The sequence below is a fragment of the Silene latifolia genome, chromosome 8 (assembly GCF_048544455.1).
Source record: "Silene latifolia isolate original U9 population chromosome 8, ASM4854445v1, whole genome shotgun sequence".
Lineage (NCBI taxonomy): Eukaryota > Viridiplantae > Streptophyta > Magnoliopsida > Caryophyllales > Caryophyllaceae > Silene > Silene latifolia.
The window spans coordinates 29,730,253-29,750,329 of record NC_133533.1 but is presented as its reverse complement, the minus strand read 5'-3'; the positions used below and the strand labels follow the sequence as shown (position 1 = coordinate 29,750,329).

Sequence of the window (20,077 nt, the reverse complement as noted above, 5' to 3'; positions counted from 1 at the left end):
ATACCATCCGACGCGCGAGAAAATGGTTTGAGATGGTGAAGCCGTGGAATAAATTCACCGTTGGGGCTGTCCCTTGAAGAGACAGAGCGAGACAAAGCCGATTATGGTCCTCATAGCCAGCGGGTGCGGTGTGCGGCAAAGAAACGTTCATGGCTCTAATAATGGCCACAACGTACTCATTCAACGGAAACCGGAGCCCAAACTCCGGATGTCGCATATATACGCCCGGTATGGCCCGGTGGAGGACAACAGACGGCCTGACCCTCCTCGGGGATAACAATTTAAGTATCCCCTACAAGAAAAAATGGCCCTCGAAAAATTTCTCGCTGAACAATCAAGGCGAGCTTATGAGTCCAGGCACGGTCGAAGGACCTTACGGGCGTTGCCGTGATCCATGACGTCTTTGCCTCCCTTCGTTACGACGAGGCCTTTTCACTTCATCACCGAAATCATCACCAAAATCGCCATAAGAATCAGAGTCCTCCCATTCCTCAAGAATTTGAGGATCAACTTGAGAGAAGGAGACCTAGGACCCCAAGACGCGGTTTGCTAGGTCCAAAGATCGCAGGAGACATTTCCACAACAAACTACTAGCAAGATAAAAAGAATTTGTTTGATTACCTTGAAGAAACACGCTCATGGGATCGAAGACCGAAGATTTGCAGAAAAGAAAGTCCTTGAAAGTTTAGAGAGATGAAGATTTTGGGAGAAAATTTTCGAAAAATTTGAGGAAATGAAAGTAGTGGCCAAAATCACGGAATAACTGCCCTATTTATAGGAGAAAGCCCATGAAGAAGGACCAATCAGGGCACAGCCCATGAACCGTCAACCAATCGCAAGCGGACACGTGTCGGACATGCAACCATGGAACGTCAATCGTTGCAGCGGTTGAACGTCAATCAATGCTACGATTACCAAGCGTATTCAACACGCCCATTCACATCTCTTCTCCTGTTCATCTCCCACCTGAATTCACAGGCACCTGCTCTCCGCGGCCACATGATCGACCAAGCCATGAAGCACCGCCGGGACAATCGAAATAACCGCACTCTCGGCCACTGGTCTCGGCCGGCATCATCATTCTTTCCCACATCGGATACCCTTTACGCATCCATGTGGAGGGGGGATATGGTAGACCTACGAATGATCAAGCCGATGCACCAGAAGAGGCCGGCGCAGAAATTTTTGCAAAATACTTGCGCAGAATATACGCTCAACATACACCGGAGCCCATGCCACGGCATAGACTACGCTGGGGCAAATTGATGGGGCATATTCGCACCACGACCAAGTCAACAATATTGAGCAAGGTCAAGGGTATCCACAAAGAAAGTCAACGACTTAGACAGTCTAGCCGATGCATCCCATCGGCCTGTCACCTGGGTCCCGGCCGGACAACTAGCCAGCCGAGACCCAAATCCGCGTACTCATATCCAAGACCCTCGGCGAGCTTCGCCACAGTCCATCGGCCGAGGGTACAACGGTCTTTTCACCTTTTGTCACGTGGCCACCTGGCCACTACGTGACAAAAGGTGAATGCCTATAAATACTCCTCAACCTTCATTGAGGAAAGGATCCACAAATTGACCTAATAACCACTATTCATCTGGTAATATCTTCCTTATCTCTCTACAATACACTCTTAGCCAAGTAACAACAACTTACCTCTCTAAGTTTACTGACTTGAGCGTCGGAGTGAGTACGCTCGGCCAAAGCCGAGTCCTCAGTTTGTTCATCGTTTCAGGAGACCGCAGGAAGGATTCCAGCAAGGACATCATTCTACTAGCTACGAGTGGTATCAAACATCTGCTCTGGAATTACACCCGGAACAGTAGGGATGAGTTAAAAATGGGGCAACAACTAAATCTCGTAAGAATATTATTTGGTATATTTTTTTGAAGGTGAAAGATTTGTTATGCTACTTAATTTGGTATATTGCAATCTTATTTTACACATTAGTCTTGAAAGATACTTAGCTAAATATAGGATGTTCAATTCCTTACTAAAAATTTGAGCGAGAAAAATTCTAGAGTTTCTTATTCTTTTAGTTAAAGGGAGATGTACATTTTTACATGATTGTATTTTGCACATGTACATATTAGTCTCTCTATTTAATTATTTTTTATACATTTAATTAAAATATTTCTCATATATATTCAACAATTGTATGAAAATGAGATGAACAGATGGAGTATCGAAGAGTAAGTTATCAACTACATTATTCTTTATTATATCATACAAATTTTGGTGTACACTTTTTACGTGTTAGTAAACTTTTGTAATTTTTGGTGTTGCAACAAAAAAAATCTGGAAACTCTTATATACGACAATGATAATCACATACGTAATAAAATACAAAGAAAAACTTCAAAAGTTGTAGTACTATACTACTACTCACTTCTTACTTCGTATAATATAGTGCAAAGTTTTAATAATAATTTTCTATATATATTGTACTTTTCTTTAGATATATTACGAATATAAAATGTATTTTTAAATTCACTTTGTCTTTATTGGGACCGACATTAACAAATTGTTCATTAATAATTTTATTTAAAAATCAAAATCTTATATATAATATGATACAAAATATAAAAGTTTCTGAATTTTTTCCGATGATAGTGTTATTTATGATGGCATACATGTGCAATTTATACTGAATTAAACTAATTTATAATATTATATCACTTACCGGTGGTGCTTCATCACAAAATTCAATCAATCCTCGGCTAATCATGCTTCCCTATACATACAAATGAAATAAATAAATACATAAGAATTTAGAAGTAATTATGTTTGCTAAAGAGAAGTGTATATTAACAAAAGTATAAAATGACCTTGATATACACTTGATCACCCATAATCTGTGATCCAAATTTAGGATCTAGATCATAACGATATTAGCAAGGTCTATATTTTTAATATCCAATTCCAGATTTTTCATATTCAATTTCAAGTTAGAGCTAATTCTTAAATTTTATACCTACTCATTTGATCTAGATCTCATAAAAGATATTCAAATCCGATCATTTTATTACTTTAAGCTAGTTTCTTTGTGGAGCACAATTACTTGTAAGCCGATTATTTATTCGTTGCTTCAATGGTAAACATTAAGATAAAAAATGCTCTCTGAAGAAAACCCTAATCTCGCTGTTCCCGACGACGAACATGAAAGTCGTTCCACAAAAAAATGCAAAATGCATCAAAATTCAACTCATCTCAATCAAGATAATGGAAATATGGTCATGAACATCCCACAGGCTGGAGCCTCCCTACATAATATCCCAGAAAAAAGGATTTCATATAGGGATTCGCTCAGTCATGGTGCATCTCCCTCCTTTGCCATTCATCAGGATCGTGAATTCTGGGTTACAAACAATGCAGTTTTCGAGGATGAATCAGACGATGACATTGATGAAGAGGGGAATAGGGATGACCCAACCTGCCCTACCATTCTCCTGACAAAAGAAGAGAAAAAGAAAATACGGAGCCATTGGAGAGATACCCTTATTGTCAAAATGTTTGACAAGAATATTGGGTATTTTACTCTGTTACGTCAATTGAAGAAAAAATGGTCGTTGAAAGGTGGTCTCACACTCATGGACGTTCATGACTATTATGTAGCACGCTTTACAAACCCTGAAGATTATGAATTTGTCATTTCTCAGGGACCATGGATAATAGGGGACCATTATCTTACTATCAGGAAATGGGTGCCTAATTTCATTGCAACAGATGAGCCAATTAAGCATCTGACAACATGGATCCGTATTCCACAATTATCTGTTGGATATTACCATGAGGATGTGTTGAGAAAAATTGGTGCCAAGGTAGGAAAAGTTATCAGGATTGATAAGCCCACTGCCCTTGCTGAGAGGGGACAGTTTATTAGAATGAGTGTGAAAGTTGATCTTACAAAACCATTACTCTCTAAATTTCGAATGAATGGGAGGGTATGGATTATTCAGTATGAAGGGTTACGTCAAATTTGCTACAAGTATGGTAGATTGGGACATAATGATGTCAGTTGCCAAAGATTTACTCAGACTCAGGGTGCGTTACAAGTAGAAGATCCAAAGGACAATAGGAAAGAAAAGGATTCCAGGATTGTTATCCCTTAGGGATTAGAACCTGGGGAAGTGTATGGCTCTTGGATGCACGTTAAAAAACCAGCGAGGAGAAAGAATACCGCTACATAATCTAATCAGAAAAGTGGAGACCAGAATGGACATATGGTTAAGAACCAAATTCAAATTTTAAAGAATCTCATGAGAGCTTTGGAGACGACTAATGGTGGTGATAACGGAGTTAAGGGTGGTGAGGCTAACATGGTCACCAAGAGGAGTAATCAGTCCAAAAATTCAAATGCTGTGTACAAACAAGTTAAATCAGGAAGAGTCAATGAAGTCAAGGGTCATGTTTCTGGCTCAAGATATGATATCCTAGGAGCAATGGAGATAGAAAACAATCCTAATCCTGAAACTATTGCACAAGACTTAGAAGGTGAGGTGCAGGAGAATGCAGAGTTAAACCAGGCCCACGACATGGTAATGGATACCCAGCAAGGGGCGTTATCGGATACAAAATCTTTATCAAATATTTCCATTGATCTGGAGGGATTGGAATCTCGGGGTTTTGAACAATCCATTATGGAAACAAGGACTGAGGGGATTGACATATCCCGGGATATAGAAGCAAATCGTATCATGGAGCCTATTTTTTCTCCTAATTTTAGGAAAGGAATAATTAACGAAGCAATCATAGAAGAATCCGAATTGGTACAGGTCCCTGTTATTTCGGGAGAGGATATCTTGGCTAAGATTACATCCCAAAGAAAATCACAACAAACTAAGCCAACTATGAATTCCACCAAATTCCCAAGATCTTCAATCCCGGATAAGTAAAATATTGAGCAGAATAAAAAGACTCCTAACTTGGCCTATAAAATTGCTAGGAAACCTATCAAAAAGCCATCTCGTCTTGCCCTATCCTCTTTAACTTTCAACAATGAACCTCGCCTTCTCACCCCTCACCATCCCCACAACACTCTTTTGCCACATCCCGCCATCACAACACCTATTCATAGACTCCCCCATGGAGAATCCGGTCATGACAGTAGCACTGCTGTTGGCCCACAAGATGGAGGTGGAAATAGAAGCGTTTCTCCCACCAAAGACGATAACGCCAGACCTTTTCATGGAGATCAAAATCACACCGCAAGTGATGATGGTCCTCAACAAACTCTCTGAGGCTTTTTTGTCCTCTACTCTGTTTTACCCAACTACCCTTATGGATAGATACCCAAATCACCTTAATGAGAGACCCCCGCGTTTAATGACTTGGAATGTTCAGGGAGCAGGAAGTGCGTCTTTTATGGCGATGTTGAAGGAAATTATCCGCGTTAACAAACCCCAAGTTTTAGCCCTGGTTGAAACCCACATAAGTGGTGAGACTGCTCAGCGGGTTTGTGATCGTATAAATTATGGAGGAAAAACAAGGGTAGAGGCCGAAGGTTTTAGTGGAGGGATTTGGCTCTTCTGGAAGCCAGAAGAAGTTAATGTTATTCCAATCATTCACCATAATCAGCATATAACAGTGTAGATATCTCGAATAGGAGAAATCCCTTGGTTCTTCACTGCGGTATATGCAAGTCCTGACTCAGTCAGGAAAGAGGAGCTTTGGAAGAGTTTAGAGGATTTTGCTTTTAATCATAATCGACCATGGTTAGCCATGGGTGATTTTAATGATACACGTTTCCTAAGCGAGAGAAATGGTGACAGTGAGGTAATGCACAGGAGGTGTGACAAATTTAATTCTTGGTTAGAGTGCAGTGATTGGCTTGACTTGGACTACTCTGGACCAGATTACACCTGGGCTAGGGGCTGTTGGAATATGTGTCCTCCGACAATAATGCGATCACAACTGTCGATCATGATGATCACATGTTTAAATCTCATTTTAAAGAATACATCTGGGAAGTATTTTTACTGTCAACTGGTCCACACAAATCGGTAATGATTGGCTGACTAGAGTTTGACATTACTGTCGTGCGACGGTGGTGATCAGTTGATCCCCTTAGGTCATACCTAAAGGATAACACTCTTAATTGATTATTTAATTGATCGTATGACGATACGGGTTAATTAAATTACTTAAAATTGACGGACATTTTGGAAGTGATATTTACGTATCTCATTATAATTTGATTAAATAAGATACGGTCTAAGTGATCGAGTTGTTTTATTACTTAGATGAAATTGTTGTTTACGGAAACAAAATTGAACTGAATGAATAATTTATTGTAAATACAAGACGTTGTAATTTACAATTTGTAAAGTGTTTTGGTACAAGTAATTGTGAATTCTAAGTCAATTTTGTACATGACGTATTTTATTAATACGTTGATTTTTAATATGTTAAAAATACATGACAAATTTACATGACTTATAACATGTGACAAATTGACAAAATTGACAAATTGACAAAGATAAAATGGAACCCATTTTATCCCATTTGGACCGAAATTAGGAGGGAGTATGGTGTTTATATTATGTTGAATTTGTGAGTGGAAAACAATATAATTAAGCCTAGTCTCCTAGCCATGCAAGCCTAATCTTTTCTTGGGAAGAATAGAGGCTCATGCATTGGCCTTTCTCCCTTCCCATAACCGGTTTTTCCAACCCTCCATGCCAAGGGTTTGTTTTTGGTACATACACTTATCTTGAGAAGAATTATGATGATTATTCATTCTAACATCATCAAAATATTTTTAGAGAGATAAAAATATTTCTTCCTTCTTCTTCCTCCTCTTGACCGAAATTCCAAGAGGACCAAAAATTTTTGGGTCATTTTATTTAAATTAATATTGTTCTAGTATTAATAATATTAATTTTGTTAAGAGAATATCTTGGGTATTATTCCTTGGGAGGGATTCTATACTTGAATCCTTTGTTCATCCATTTTAGGAGAGCTCAAGAACAAGTGAGTAGGAGAACTCTCTTGTGCCCTTTTGATCCGAAATACCAATGTAAGAATGATGATTTCTTCCTTATTCTTATTATTGTTTGCATGCATAAGATCAATATTTAATTTTATGACTAAATTAAATCATCACATATATGAATATGTTAAGTAATGAGATAAATATTTCTAACAAGCGGTATCAAGAGCCTTTGGTTGTTTGCATGCAAATCGGTTATAGTTTTTCCGAGTTATACGATTAACATATAAAACTTATAAATTTGTGTTTATTATGATATATCACGAAATCAATTATGCATGTTAAAGTTTCTGATCCTAAAATGTATTTAGGATATTTTGGTTAATTTATGGATTTTTATTGTTCATCTTATATAATAATGGCATTAAAAATGTGATTTTATGATTAAAATGTCATTTTCGGACTAAAATTAGCTAAACTTCGAATTTTCCAGTGGTTTTTGGATATGTTTTCACATATTTTATTTTTAGATGATCTGTAAATTTTCAGAATTTTTGGAGTTTTTATGCTCGAAATATGGATTTTTCATGATAAAATCGAATTTAAATGAAAAATAGGTTAATATGAGATAAATTTCGAATCTGGTCATAAAAATTTAGTATGTTGTCACATGCAATTTTACAAGATGTGTGTAAAATAATAGGCTATAATGAAGTCTTGATGCATGATTTATGATTTTTTGATGAAAATAGCATAAATAGTGACTTTAATTAGTGAATAATTGCTAAAACATACTTCATGACTAAGGAAAAATGTCACATGTTGCATTTTATTATCTGTTTCAGATATAAAATTGAAAAGTTGATGAATATAATTTTTCTCATGTTTATATGATTATAATTGATAAATCCGATAAACCGCAACATAGTTTTTCCGATAAATTTTCGAAATTTTAACCTAAGTTTTTGAACATTATGAGTGTCATGGTATTTTTCCAGAATGTTCATGAGTTTAAATTTCAAATTTTGAATTTATTTGAAATTTTTGTGATTTATTTGAAGTTTATGGCTTTTTTTTTATTGTAATTTTGAGTCCAATAATGAACAATTTTAAGAAATATAAGTTAATTATAGTCAAATAGTTAGTGGAGACTAATTTTAAGTCCTAAGTTGGTTAGGGTAATTAACTTGTGCATAAATATGATTTTATGTAATTTATTGTGATTTTAAAAGGTTGAATCACGCAAATCCGTAAAAACCGATTAATATACGATATTGGCTCTTTAAAGGCGATTTAGCATAAAATTGGGCATGTTCATACATATTATAATGCTGCATTTTATTTATGATTGTCATAATTTTATTTTATGTAATTTTTGAATTATGTAATTTTACTTAGTATGGCCTTAGTTTTAATTGGTATTACCCGAAATGTATGGGAATATCGATTCGGTTGTAATTTATTGTGATCTCGTATCACCGTTTTGTAATTTAATAGATTTATTTTATTTTAATTACAAATGTATAATAGGAAATTATGTAATTTGTTATATAATTTATTTATTTCGGAGTTCCTTGAAGACGGTGTCACTCAAAAAGGCGATACATAAAGACGGTGTTACCTCGAGATGCGTGCCAAAACGGAAGTTCAAGGGACCAATGGAGTTGGTTTCCGAATATGTAATAGTTAATTAGATTTTCTATTTTAGGAAGGCCATACTAGGATTTAATTTATGCTATGCATTTTATTTAGATGTTGCATGCATCGCTAAATCGTCATAACTTAAACATGCATTGTCATTTTAATCGAGTTTAATCGACCGTGTCAATTAGAATTATCGTAGTTCACCGCTTTAGTTCACTTAAAACGTGATAGATAATAAATTGACATGACCTCTCGCTAAAATAATCAATTGAGACTTAGCCTTACCAAAAAGTAGAAACCATGAAAACCTATTTCGCGAGGGATTGCACTCGGCCCTACCGGGGTACAAACCTTGTTACGTAGGGGAAGTGGGTGATAAATGTCTATCCACCGAATTCATGTTGATAAGGGATGAATCGGCCCTACCGTGCCCAAGTTGATGTGGATTTGGATCATGGACACATTTATTCGAAATTTGGATTGAGCTCAACGGAAGTATTCGTGACCGTAGTCGCATGTGTTCCGAGCTAAAGATAAATTTTAATGTAATTTTATCGACCAAGAGTTCTAAAAGTATAATCGATTAAAGCGTTAATCCACCGAGTTATATTGATAAGGGATGAATCGGCCCTACCGTGCCCAAGTTAATATGAATTTGGATCTTGGAATCATTTATAATAGTTGGGTAGAGGTCACTATATAAATGCTCATATCTTGTTTAAATTTTATTTACAAGTATGACTAAAAAGACAAATGTTAATATTTCCTTTTCCTCCATACTTGTAGTTCATTACAATGAATCCATCAAACGCTACCGCACCGATAACTATTGAGTCATACCACAATGTTTTTGACGACGTTTGCTCCAACAATGATTTTGACACTACTAGAGAACTTCATTTTGGGATAGGTTCGGATGGAAACCTTAACTTCATCACTTCTACTAGACCACCTACTACTTCTAGATCTCTTGTGAGCCGGTCTCAGGAAGACCGCCTCATAAAATCTATAGGATCTTTGTCTTTGGAAGATAAAGATGCCAAAACTAGTGGGAGCTCAAGCAATCAAGTTCTTGCTTCAAAGGGCAAAAAGTTCAAGAAGAAGGGAAAGAAAGGGAAAACTTCAAGCAAGTTGATGATGAGTACCATTATTGCTATGGCATGGGACATTGGCCTAGGAATTGTCCCGTATATTTGCGAAATATAAGGGAAGGAATCATCGTTCCAAAAGGTAAAATTCCTAAGGAAATTTATGTTATTGATATAAATTATACTTTCACTACGACATGGGTACTGGATACCGGTTGTGGTTCTCACCTTTGTAATCATTTACAGGGTTTAAGAGACGTGAAGAGGCTTAGCAAAGGAGATGTGGATCTACGCCTTGGAAATGGAGCTCGAGTAGCGGCCGAATCCAAAGGAACTTATGTATTAGTTTTGCCTAATGGATTTGAGTTGTATTTACATAATTGTTTTTATGTGCCTACACTCTCTAAAAACATTATTTCTATCGCTATGTTAGACATGGACGGATTTTGTTTTGTCATTAAGAACAATCGTTGTACTATTTCAAGGAACGATTTGGTTATAGGCCAAGCTTCTTCCATTAATGGCATTTACATTTTAGAAACCTCGAATCCGACTAATGATATCTATAACATTCAATCAAAGAAACTCAAATCAAGTGACCCAAGTGAATCGTTCATTTGGCATTGTCGATTAGGTCACATAAACGAGAATCGCATCAAAAGATTAATTTCAAGTAATGTGATTACACCATTTGATTATCAATCATATGGTACATGCGAATATTGCCTTCTTGGCAAAATGACTCGTAATCCTTTTAGTGGTAAAGGGACACGAGCTAGTGAACTATTGGGACTCATACATACCGATGTATGTGGACCAATGAGTATCACCGCTCGAGGAAATTATGACTACTTCATAACCTTCACTGATGACTTGAGTAGACATGGGCATGTCTATTTAATGAAATATAAGAGTGAAGCTTTTGAAAAATTCAAGGAATTTCAAAACGAAGTAGAGAACCAATTGAACAAAAAGATAAAAGCACTACGATCCGATCGTGGTGGAGAATATCTTAGCCTTGAATTCGATTCACACTTGAAAGGTTGTGGTATTATATCACAACTTTCTCTACCCGGAACACCACAACTCAATGGTGTTGCCGAAAGGAGAAATCGAACCCTACTTGATATGGTTCGATCAATGATGAGTCAAACCGAGCTACCAAACTCGTTTTGGGGATTTCCGATTCAAACCTTAATTAGATCTTTGAACAATAGTCCCAGAAAGACAACCGAAAAGACTCCATGTGAAATGTGGACGGGAAGGGTTCCCAATATATCCTATATGAAGATTTGGGGATGTGATGCTTACGTCAAGGCAAAGACCGACAACAAGCTTGCCCCAAGATCCGAAAAATGCATCTTTGTAGGTTACCCCTCGACCTCTCGAGGATACTACTTCTACAAACCTCAAGAAAACAAAGTGTTTGTGTCTTGCGAGGCTGTCTTCTTAGAAAGAGAATTTATTTCTAAGAGACAGAGTGGGAGAAATTTTGAACTTGATGAAGTTCAAGAGCCACAAACCGAAGTAGAGACGCAAGAAGATGTTCCTTCGTCGTCTAGCGTGGTTGTCCCTCCTCCTCTCAGAAGAACGGGCCGAGTTATTCGCCATCCCGATCGATATGTGGGACTTATCGAAGAATATGGAACACTCGATGTATTGCTTTTGGAAAGTGACGAGCCCGCCACCTACAAGGCCGCAATCTCTAGTCCTAATTCCTCCTTATGGCTTGAAGCCATGAAGTCCGAAATGGATTCTACGCATGAAAATTGTTTTAGCAGGATTTTCAGTGATCTAGAGCGTCCTGCCAAGAATTTATATGTAGGGTGATCTAACTCGAATAACTTGCCTGATTGGAATAATTAAATGTAAAGTAAACTAACAAATAATGACACAAGGATTTTATACGTGGAAAAACCCTGGGAATAAGGGAAAAAACCACGGGCACCAAGCCAGGAGTGATTGTTACTATGATTTTGGATAGCCTGACAGAGTATTGTTATATCAGGCGTGACAGGCGAATATATTGCTTAAGAATACAAAGTATATGAGTAAAAGTGATGGTATCTCAGATCATCCTTTTTGTCTTCCCTTTCTTTCTATTTATAGGTGGTTGCTTTCAATCCCTTTGTGCCGTTTAGGTTTTCCTGGTAAATAGGGAATGTGCCCTATTTACCCGGAGATGGTTGCTTCTTTCTTAGCCGTTGCTTTGACTGCTCCCTATATCTTTGCCTTCTGGAATTGGTCTTCCTTTTTTGTAGGGAACATATGAGACGCTTGTTTGTTGCTGCTGCAATGGCCTGGTGCTTTATCTTTTTCAGCCGCTTTGGTTATTTCTCTTTGTCTTCAATCAACTCCTGCTTAGTGCCTGTCAATCTTGGAGTAATGCCTGGTTTTAGATCTCTAGAGCCTGGAAGTTGTCTTTGGTCGTTGCCTGGCCTATATCAGTCGCAGATAATTTAGGGCCCAACAATTGCCCCTTATCTTCTTATTCCTTTATTGGGTCCGGCCAGGAATGAGGAGATAAAAATTTGGGCCAGGCAAGTGATTTGTGCGGGGACTTTCTATCGGATTCAGAATTTGAGTTTGCTTCAACTTCTTGTAACGGTTATTTGCCATAAATAGGGTAGGTTCACAAAACCCTAGGAGAGTCATGATTGATCTTAACCACTTGCTTTCCTAGCCGTTATGGTTTTGCGGCTATAAATATCTTGTTTGTTTCGTGTATGTATTCACATTCCAATCTCTAACTTTCTTCTTTCTCTTTCTAAAAAATTCTTCCTTTGCAAAAATTCATCTTTTCGAAAAAATAATATATGGCTGGTGGCAGGAGAAGGACAGCAGCTTCAAAAGCTTCACTGAGGTTGAAAAAGTTCTGTTGAAGTTGAAATGGCCTGCACGAGGTTGAGGGGTCCTCAAAGTCATTCCCGAGGATGACGTGGTGGAGGTTGTTCCTCCTCCGGAGGTTCCGTCCATGTCTTATAAGGGGGTTGAGTATTCTCCTAGTAAGGCTTTAGCAGTCTCTTTCCATGAGGCTAATCAATCAAACCTCGCTTTTGAGCATTATATAAAGGGCAGGGGTCTCATTCCTCATGGGGCTGAGGTTTGGATTCCTGAGAATGGTCCTATCAGGGCTAATTGGAGTAGCCCGGGTTGGTTCTGTATTTTTGAGTGGGCTTTCAGGGGTGGTGGTCAACTTCCCCTTTCTCCTTTTATGGCTGAGGTGGTTAGGGCTATTAGGGTTCCTCCGTTTCAACTCATGCCAATGGTTTGGAAGATTGTCCATTCTATTGAGCATTTATGTTCTAAGCATAAGTTGGTTATTACTCTGGATGATTTTAAGAATGTTTATCATCTGAAGAGTCATTCTACTGGGAGGTTCAATTTTCGAGTCAGGTCAAAGATGGCTCACCTGATCACCAATTTTGATCAGGGGGATGATAAAGGCTGGGCTCGACTTATATGTTTATCAAGGTGATTCAATTGCCCCGACTGGACTATCTCAATTATCCAAATTGAAGGAGGTAATCTTTCTTTCCTGCATAATTTTTGGTTTGGTAATAGTATTTTTTGGAGAGTTTACTTACTTTGCCCGTGTTTTCTTTTAGTAAATGATTGGGTGAATGATCCTGATGCTGAGGGGTCGGCTGACCGGATAGCAGCGTTTATGGCGTTGCCTGAAGAGGAGAGGGCTTGGCCTCGCCTGCTCGGGGCAAGCCGCTATGCCTCGTTTTAAGAAGGCTAAGTTGAGCACTTATAAGCCTGTGAAGAGCACTAAGGTTCCAGGGGCATCTTCATCAGGGAGTAAGTTCTTTTGCTTGTTTTGTCATTCTGTTTTCCTGTATTGGATCCATGCTTTTATTGCTGATTTTAGAAACTCGTCGTGCAGCTACCAGGGCTTCTGCCAGGATTGCTAGTTTTGGTCTGTCTTTGGTGAAGCGGGGTTTCTCAAATTACAGGGGAGAAGTCAAAGAGCAGGTGAGGCAACGGGGAGTGATAGTGTTGTTCAAATTCGGAATCGTGCGGGGAGCTCGGTTGGTATCGCTTTGAAAAGGTTGTGGATGAAAGTGATCGTCCCGAGAAGAGGAAGAGAGTGGATGAGTCTTTGGGAGGAGTTCATGAGGTCAGGGGAGTCGGGGCTCGTATGGATGAGGTCCAGTTTGCTAAGGATCAAATTCAGGCTCGGGCTTTTGTGGTTGATGATCCTTATTTCAAGTATCGAGCGAGGAGGCTTCGCTCGTGCTTTGGCTGCTATGTATCGTTCCGGGGATTATGCCAAACCTGGTTACCATGCTTCAGGAGGTATATATTTTTTGTCTTTGTTTGTTGTGGGTTTTTGTGTGTGTTTTTTTTTTTTTGTGGCTTAGATGGGCATTTTCTTTTGTTTTTAGAATGTTAATGATGTCTTTGAGGAGTGCCTGTCAACCGAATCGATTCATGGTCTAAAAAATGCCTTTGATTGGGAGGTACAAATCTTGAAAAAGGATGTTGACAAGTTTAAAGCGATTTGGAGGTGTCCAAGGCGAGAATCATTCGTTGAAGGAGGATAATGAGGCGGGGAAGGCTCGGTTCTTTGAGTGGAGTCTCTAAGTGAAATCTGCTCAGGATGCTTTGAAAGCTCTTCAGGCCAAGTTTGATATTGCCCAGGAAGAATTGAAGGCTGAAAAACAGGCTATGCAGGAGCAGTTAAAGGTAAATGAAGAATTGGCTGTGGAGAGGGACGAGGTTCAGGCCAGGTATAAAGATGTAGCCTGTATTTCTTTGGCAAGGGTCGTGTGGATGCTATGAAAGAGCCTGCTTTGAAGTCGCCTTTTGGAATCCCGATCGAATTGGCCGATCTCAATACCACGTATCCTGAGCTTTGTAAGTTGCATGCTGATGAGGAGGTGGACTCTCCTCCATCTAAAGGGAAAAATAGTGATGTTGAGGGGATGGAGATGAAGAAGAAGAGGTCACGATGAGGGATTGGCTCTGCTCATCGTGTCCAAGGTGGGCTAGTTTGAAATATTTTTTGTTTTTTGTTTGTGTTGTTTTGGCCTATTCAGGGGGGGATGTTCCCTGAACAAATGATTTAGGATTTGTTTTGGTTTTTGTTGGCTTTGCCTGAATGAACAGTGTGTTCTTTTTGCCTGGGAAGGATGTATTCCTGGGTCGGTTTGAATATATATGTCCTTTCCCTTCTTGATTTTCTTTGCTTTGTTTTTGACTGGAATTTGTACCAGATATTCATGTGATATTTTTGTTAGAATAATGCCCGTCGGGAGGGCTTATGGCCCTCATTCCCGTGTTTATGGGGAATGGTGGCTTTTTCCGCTGTCGGGAGGGCTTTTAAGAATGAGGGTGGTTGCGGTCGGGAGGGCTTATGGCCCTCAACCTGTCAGGAGGGCTTTTTTGACAAGTACTATGGTCTATTCCACCTTTGTACTTGTCTTTTTATGTATCTTGAGCTCGGTTTATTTTTCGGTCGAGCGGGCGGGTGCCAAATTAGAGCATTTTTAGAAATGTTGTTCGGGTTGGGTGGAGTGGCCCTCAATCCACGAACATTTGTTTAAGCCTAAAGTATAACATATAATAAGTGAAAAGAAGGCGTAAAACAAGTTTTCAGGATTTGAAATAAAGTTTTAGGTGAAATTAAGAATGATAGGCAAGTAATTTAGCACATAGCAGGTATGAAACTTAGCACATGTATATAGGGTGAGTAGTTTTACCTGCTTCTCAGATATGAAATAGTTTTAAGTGGAGAATGTTCCAAGATCCGGGATCATTTCTCCTTCCAAAGTTTGTAGCTTGTAAGCTCCTTGTCCCACTATTGAATCAATTAAGTACGGGCCTTCCCATGTAGGGGCTAGTTTGCCTGCATTCTTTTCTCTGGTGTTGGGGAAAACTTTCCTTAATACCAGGTCTCCTTCTTTGAATACTCGATATTGACATTTTTGTTGTAACTCCTGCTCTTTGTCTGCATTGGTAGGCGGCTATCCCGACTTTGGCCGCATCTCTCGCCTTCCTCTGTTAAGAGTAGGTTATCTTGTAATAGGGGTCTGTTTTCTTCTATTGTGTTCAGGCTGCTTCTGGTAGTTGGTACATGAATTTCAGCTGGTATTACTGCTTCACAGCCATAGACCAGGGAATATGGTGTTTGGCCTGTGGCTGTTTTGGGTGTGGTCCTGTCAGCCCATAGAACTAGGGGGAGCTCTTCTGCCCATCTTCCTTTTCTTCTTTTCAGCTTTTTCTTCAGGCAACTGATTACTACTTTGTTGCTTGATTCTGCTTGGCCGTTGGCTTTAGGGTAGCCTGGTGTAGATGTGACTAAATTGATATTCCATTGTGTACTGAAATTAAATTAGCTGTTCTTTTCCCACGAATTGTGTCCCATTATCGCAGACTATTTACAAGGTATTCCATATCTACATATGATATTTCTTTTGATGAATGATATGACGTCTTTTTCTTTGACTTGCCTGTAAGAGTCTGCCTCTATCCATTTGGAAAAGTAGTCAGTCATTGCTAGCATAAAGACTTTTTGTCCAGGCGCCTGAGGTAGCTTTCCTACTATGTCCATGCCCCATTTCATGAATGGCCAGGGGGCCGAGATGGAATGTAGTAGTTCTGATGGTTGATGGATATAGGGGGAATGGATTTGACAGGCTTCACATTTTGAGTCAGTATGCTATGCGATCGGCTCTCGGGTTGGGCCAGCAAGTAGCCTGTCCTGAGAATTTTGCTTGCCAGGCTTCTTCCACCTTTATGATTTCCGCAGTAGCCATTATGTATGTCTTCTATAACCTGGCTGGCTTCATTTGGTTCCAGGCAACGTAAGTAAGGTCCAGCCTGAGACTTTTTAAACAAGATGTTATTTATAATGGTATAAGTGGATGCTTTGATTTTCAGGGCCCTTGCTTCGTTTTTATTTGCGGGAGTATCCCTGTAGGAACCAATCATAGTAAGGTTTAGTCCAGGAATTTGTATCTTCCTGAATAGGACAAATTTGTTCAGGCTTTTCTATGGTTGGTTCCAGCAGGTGGACGATGGGTATTTTGTCAAACACAGCAGGGCTGAAATTTGATCCCAGGCTGGCTAGGGCATCCGCCTGGGAATTTAAGTCCCTTGGTATTTGGTCAATGTCAAAGGTTTGGAATTTTTTGCAAAGGTTTTTGACATATTCCAAATAGAATATCATTTTTGAATCTTTTGCAAAGATATACTCCTTTAACTTGATTGGAAATTAAAAGAGAGTCGGTTTTTACCTTGAGGTTTGCTACACCGAGTTCTATACATACCTTTAATCCAAAGAATCGGGCTTCATATTCACCTCATTATTCGTGGCTTTGAACTCACAACTAACGACTGTGCAATCGGTCTCCCCGTGGTGATTTTAGGACTAATCCTAGGCCAGTGCCTTTCATATTTGTTGCCCCATCTACATGGAGAATCCATTCCTGGTCTGTTTTTTGTGTGTCAAGAAGGTTGACCTCTTTTATGAGGTCTGGTTCTAGGGTAGGGCTGAATTCACCACGAAGTCTCGCTAGTGCCTCGAGACTTAATTGCCGTCCCGGGTTCAAAGGTTATATCATAGGTGCTGATTTGTTACGACCATTTTGCCATTCTCCCTTACAACTCGGGCCTTCTCGGACAGATTTGATAGGCAAGTTGGTTCTTACAATGATTGGGTGACTTTCAAAATAAGGTCGAAGTTTAGTACGGACATTACTAAAGCAAGTACATATTTTTCAAGTAGGCCATACCTGGTTTCTGCATCTAGGAGACTTTTGCTTACATAGTAGACTGGATGTTGTTGGCCATCAATTTCTTTGGTCGGGACTCCACTTATTCTTGTTTTCGTGATGATAGGTAGATCGCCGGGGGTTCTCCTTTGTCTGGTTTGGCAAGTAACGGAGGTGTAGTCAGGTATGTTTTGAGTTCCTGGAAGGCTGACTCATGTTCAGGCAACCATTTGAATGCTTTGTTCTTCCTGAGTAGGTCATAGAATGCCTTGCATCTTACTGATGATCTGGAAATGAATCTATTCAGGGCTGAAACTCGTCCTGTCAGTTTTTGAATATCTTTGACTGACTTGGGGGATTCCAGTTCTAGTATGGCTCTTATTTGTTCTGGGCTAGCTTCTATTCCTCTTTTGGTCACCATGTACCCCAAGAATTTTCCTGAGGATACCCCGAAATGGCATTTGGATGGATTGAGTTTCATATTGAAATCTTCCAGATTTTAAAGGTCAAGCTTCCAAGTCCCCGACATGATCTTGACTTTCTTTGATTTAACTACCATGTCATCAATATAGACTTCCATGGTGTCCCCTATTTGATCTTTGAACATTGTGTTGACCAGGCGTTGGTATGTTGCCCCGCATTTTTCGTGCCAAAAGGCATTGCTTTGTATAGCAAGATATGCCTCTTTCTCGTGATAAATGCGTATGTTCCCGATCAGATGGGTGCATCTTGATTTGGTTGAATCCACTTGAGGCATCCATGAATGTCGAGTTCATGTCTGTTGTGGCATCCACCATTGCATCTATGTGTGGGAGTGGAAATGGGTCTTTTGGACAAGCTTTATTGAGGTCCATGTAATCTACACGCACTCTCCACTTGCCATTCTTCTTTTGAACCACCACTACGTTGGCTAGCCAGCTGGGGTACATGACTTCTCTTATCATCCCCATGTCCAGTAGTTTGTCTACTTCTTCATTGATGATGGCATGTCTTTCAATGCAAATTTTCTTCTTTTCTCACTGACAGCTTATAAGACTCATCAACATTTAGTTTATGTGTAATAATATTGGCATCTATTCCGGTCATATCAAAATGTGACCAGGCAAAACATGAAGATTTACTTTTAAGAAAACTTACTAATTCTGGCCTGATATTGTCGGGGACATCGATCCTACCAAGTACATGCCTCGTCGGGTACTCGGGTCTAAAATTACTTGATCGGTTTCCATTTTGGTTTCGCCATGAGTTGTCCTGACAGTGGTACCGTAATTGCTAGGCGAGGACTTACCTGTCTTGAAGGCTTCAATGCCTCGAGTATAACATTCCAGGGCAGATTTTTGTTCACCTTTAATGGTTGCTACTCCCCATTCTGTTGGTATTTTGATGCATTGGTGATAGGTAGAGGGTATGGCTCTTATGTTGTGGATCCATGGCCTTCCCAATATAGCATTATAGGATGACAGGCAGTCCAGGACTCCAAATCTTTCATATGAAGATACTCCTTCCACATATGTGGGTAGGTGTATTTCTCCTAGTGTGTTTCTTGTTTCTCCACTAAATCCTACTAGGACATTAGACTTCTTTATGATTTGGCTCTCATCAATCTTCATTGCTTTAAGGACATCAAGCATGATCGGGTTTTCAATCGCCTCCATCTACCAGGATTCTCATGACACGTGCGTTCCTATTTGCATGGTGATTACCAGTGTCATGGTGGAGGTCCGGAATACCACGCATATCGTTGTCGTCAAAAGTAATTTGAGGTAAATTGATAGGTTTAAAAGGAGATTTCATTTTTGACTCCCTGGCAATTTTCTTAGCAAAATTAAACTGGTCAAAGCCACAAATTTTCGATCCTCCATTGATGAATTTGACTTCATAAATGGGTGGTGCGAGGGGTAGGTCGCGTTGTTGCCTTTCTGTGTTTCTTCTTGTTCCGTCATCTTCCTTGTTTTTTGTTTGCATCAAGTCTTTCAGGTATCCTTTCTTTAGCAGGTAAGCCACTTGTCTCCGTAATCCCAGGCATTCTTCTGTTGTGTGACCTATGTCCATGTGAAATTCACACCACCTGGTGGTGTCCTTTCTTGATTTGGGGTTGTCTGACTTCTTTGGCCACTTGACAATATCTCCCATGTGGTCAAGCCTCTTGATTAATCCTGCAATGTCAACAGAGAAGTTATATTCCTGGACAGGAGGATAAGTATAGGAGTTACCTCGTTGTTCATGTGTATAGTTGACTTCGATCGATCGGGTCTTGCGTAGGGAGATGGCCTGGAACTGCTTCCTTTGTTGTTAAAGCTTTTCCTGTTGGTTTTGTCATATCCTGAGTTGTTGTCGGCATTGTTGCCTTGTAGCCTTTGTCTTCTTCCAGCCTGATATAGCCTATGGCTAATGCTTGGACATCTTCAAAGGTATGACAGGGCTTCATGGTCATTTCATCATAGAAGTCACTGTCCAGGGGTAGCCCTTGCCTGAAAGCTTCAATGGCTGTTCCAACATCACATCTGGGGATTGACACTTTTTCTTTGTTGAATCTTGTCATGTATGATCTGATTGATTCTCCAGGCTTCGTTTAACCCCCGTACAGTCACCGGATCTCTTCTCTAGTTTCCTGCTGTTTGGCAAATTGATGATTGAAAGAATTGACCAGGTCGGAAAGGACTTGATGCTTCCATTTGGCAGTT

The 20,077-nt window shown here is 39.5% G+C and overlaps 1 protein-coding gene across 1 annotated transcript in view; it reads right to left on the bottom strand.

Annotated features, from left to right (window-relative positions):
* The window catches only part of LOC141594260 (uncharacterized), a 56,387-nt gene that overhangs the window by 14,613 nt on the left and 21,697 nt on the right, over positions 1 to 20,077 (bottom strand). Inside the window, exon 6 of the mRNA XM_074414389.1 lies at positions 2,693 to 2,743. Coding sequence (XP_074270490.1) covers positions 2,693 to 2,743 — 51 coding nt within the window. The remainder of the gene's footprint in view (positions 1 to 2,692; positions 2,744 to 20,077) is intronic.